Here is a 2,594-nt window from a genome sequence, read left to right as displayed (position 1 = left end):
AATCACTCAAAACAGACTTTATGGATCCACACTAGCAACAGACTTGTGTGTAATGTATGCGGAGATGCAAAAGTGAAAACAGACGGACCCAGAGGTTACTTATGAGTGCTGAGATTAAGGAACTTTTGCAGATTATAACCGATTAAATAATTGCTCTTGTTTTAACGCACGCCACCGCACCAACCGCCCGGCCATTACGCTGTGACCACACGCATCGCCGCGGGTTGACTTCTTCGCTTCGCCTTCGCCTCGCCTCCCCTTCGCGGCTTCGCCTACGGTCGTCCCGCCTCATCACCTATAAAATGCGCCTTCCATCGCTCTTCCTCTTCCATTCGTTCAACTCCAGCCAGCAAACTCAAACAACATCATCTCCTCTTCGATCTGCATCGATCCTGTCCCGGTCCGTCGCAACCGTCAACCTCGCTCCTCCGATTCAATCACACGCACAGGCATCAAGCAGCGACCACAGCAAGCAGCATGGAGGTCTCGTCGTCCTCGGCGGCGGCGGAGGTCCCCCACTATTTTCTCTGCCCGATCTCGCTGGAGGTGATGCGTGACCCGGTCACGCTCGCCACCGGCATCACCTACGACCGCGCCAGCATCGAGCGCTGGCTCTTCGCCGACGGCCACGCCACCTGCCCCGTCACGCGCCGCGCGCTGGCGCCCGCCGAGATGGACGCCACGCCCAACCACACGCTGCGCCGCCTCATCCAGGCCTGGTGCGCCGCGCACCAGGTCGAGCGCTTCCCCACGCCGCGCCCGCCGCTCGACTCGTGCCGCGTCGCCGCGCTCCTCGACGAAGGACGACACGGCGGGGACCGCCAGGCGGCAGCCGCGCTCAGGGAGATCAAGGCCGTCGTCGCAGAGAGCGAGCGCAACAGGCGCTGCGTCGAGGCCACGCCAGGCGCCGTCGACTTCCTCGCCTCACTTGTCGCGAAGCACTCATCCAAGCGCGCCAGCAGCCAGCAAGACGCCGCAGACGACTTCGTGCTGGATTCTCCGACCTCCACGAGCTCGCCGGCGGAGGACGCGCTCGGCGTCCTCTACTCGCTGAAGCCGTCTGAGCGGAGCCTTGCCCAGATCTTGGAACGGGACGCCGACTTCCTCGACACGCTGGCGTGCGTCCTGCGCCGCCCGAGCTACCGGTCGCGCGCCTACGGCATCCTTCTCCTCAAGGCGATAACGGCGGTCATGACGCCGGCGCGGCTCATGACGGTGAGCGCCGACCTGGTGCAGGAGGTGGTGCGCGTGGTCTCGGATCGGGTGTCCTCCAAGGCTGTACGGGCGGCGCTGCACGTGCTGTGCCGCCTCTGCCCCTGGGGCCGGAACCGCGTCAAGGCCGTCGAGGCCGGCGCCGTGGCCACGCTGGTCGAGCTGCTCCTCGACGAGGGTGGCCGCCGCGTCACCGAGCTAGCCGTCGTGGCCATCGACCACCTCTGCGGCTGCGCGGAGGGCCGGTCGGAGCTGGTCGCGCACCCGGCGGGGCTGGCCGTCGTGTCCAAGAAGGTCATGCGGGTGTCCGTAGTCGCCACCGAGAGCGCCGTGCGCGCGCTCCACGCCGTGGCCAGGCATTCGCCGACGCCCTCCGTGCTGCAGGATATGCTCGCCGTCGGTGTGGTGGCAAAACTGCTGCTAGTGCTGCAGGTCAATGCCGGCGATAGGGCCGGTATCAGGGCAAAGGACATGCTAAAGACACACGCTAGGGTTTGGAAGGACTCGCCATGCCTCCAAAGGGATTCTTACCCTTGCTGATACATACATATACTACTACATGTACATTACATTGATATTTGTAGCCAAAAGGAGCACACATTTTGATTCTCCTTTTCAAGTTTGTTACTAATTAAATTATTTTAGTTTGTACATGTACAAATTCTTTCATGTTTCAATCAAAACGAAAAAGAATGTAACACGTTCTAGTCGCTCACGTCCTTTAATTTAGAGATACATATATACTCTCCAAATTAAGTGGAAAATGTATCTATTTTCGTTGTTGGTCCTCAGTGTACATTTGGAATAAATCAGAAGTTGTACATTCTTCAATTTCATTTCATGTGCTATGAACTGTGTGATACTTGTTCTAGCTATATATTTTGCATCTGCATCAGGGTCATATATATGGCGATTATAACTTGTAGAAAATAGTTAATTTTCCAATTGGTTATATGCTGCATGCATGTCTCTGAATATATATATTAACAAAATCTGCATATGTTTGGTAACCGTGCTACCATAAGAGGCGGTTCAACCGCAATATACTCACTCCAATTTTAAATTTAAGACATTTTGATTTTTCTAAATTCATGTCTTTTGTATAGTCTATTTCACCCGTACTTTGTTTTGTATATTTACAGCCCTATAGGTCTATTTCACCCGTACTTAATTTTTTGGAGGCTGCTACACCATCTACACGACTACACAACACTCAGATTCGGTGCGGGATCTACTGCCATTGATCAGTAAGCCAACATTATTAAATTATTCGAGCTTATGACAGTTTTAGGTTGAATTATTCGAGCTTATGACAGTTTTGGTTTGCTATTGCTTTCGCTTCATGGCTGCAAAATATCACCTGAATCACATAGATGCACCTT

General features: G+C 54.6%; 1 protein-coding gene across 1 annotated transcript; it reads left to right on the top strand.

Annotated features, from left to right (window-relative positions):
- LOC8064236 (E3 ubiquitin-protein ligase PUB23) lies at positions 323–2,035 on the top strand. Its single transcript, XM_002453906.2, has one exon. It carries the CDS (start codon positions 478–480, stop codon positions 1,750–1,752), a length of 1,275 nt encoding a protein of 424 aa, XP_002453951.1. The 5' UTR covers positions 323–477; the 3' UTR covers positions 1,753–2,035.

This window comes from Sorghum bicolor, chromosome 4 (genome assembly GCF_000003195.3).
Source record: "Sorghum bicolor cultivar BTx623 chromosome 4, Sorghum_bicolor_NCBIv3, whole genome shotgun sequence".
NCBI lineage: Eukaryota > Viridiplantae > Streptophyta > Magnoliopsida > Poales > Poaceae > Sorghum > Sorghum bicolor.
This window is presented reverse-complemented; position numbering and strand designations above follow the sequence as displayed.

Bases quoted from the DNA above. Each gene is read 5' to 3' on its own strand.
- LOC8064236 (XM_002453906.2), top strand. From the start codon at position 478: ATGGAGGTCTCGTCGTCCTCGGCGGCGGCGGAGGTCCCCCACTATTTT.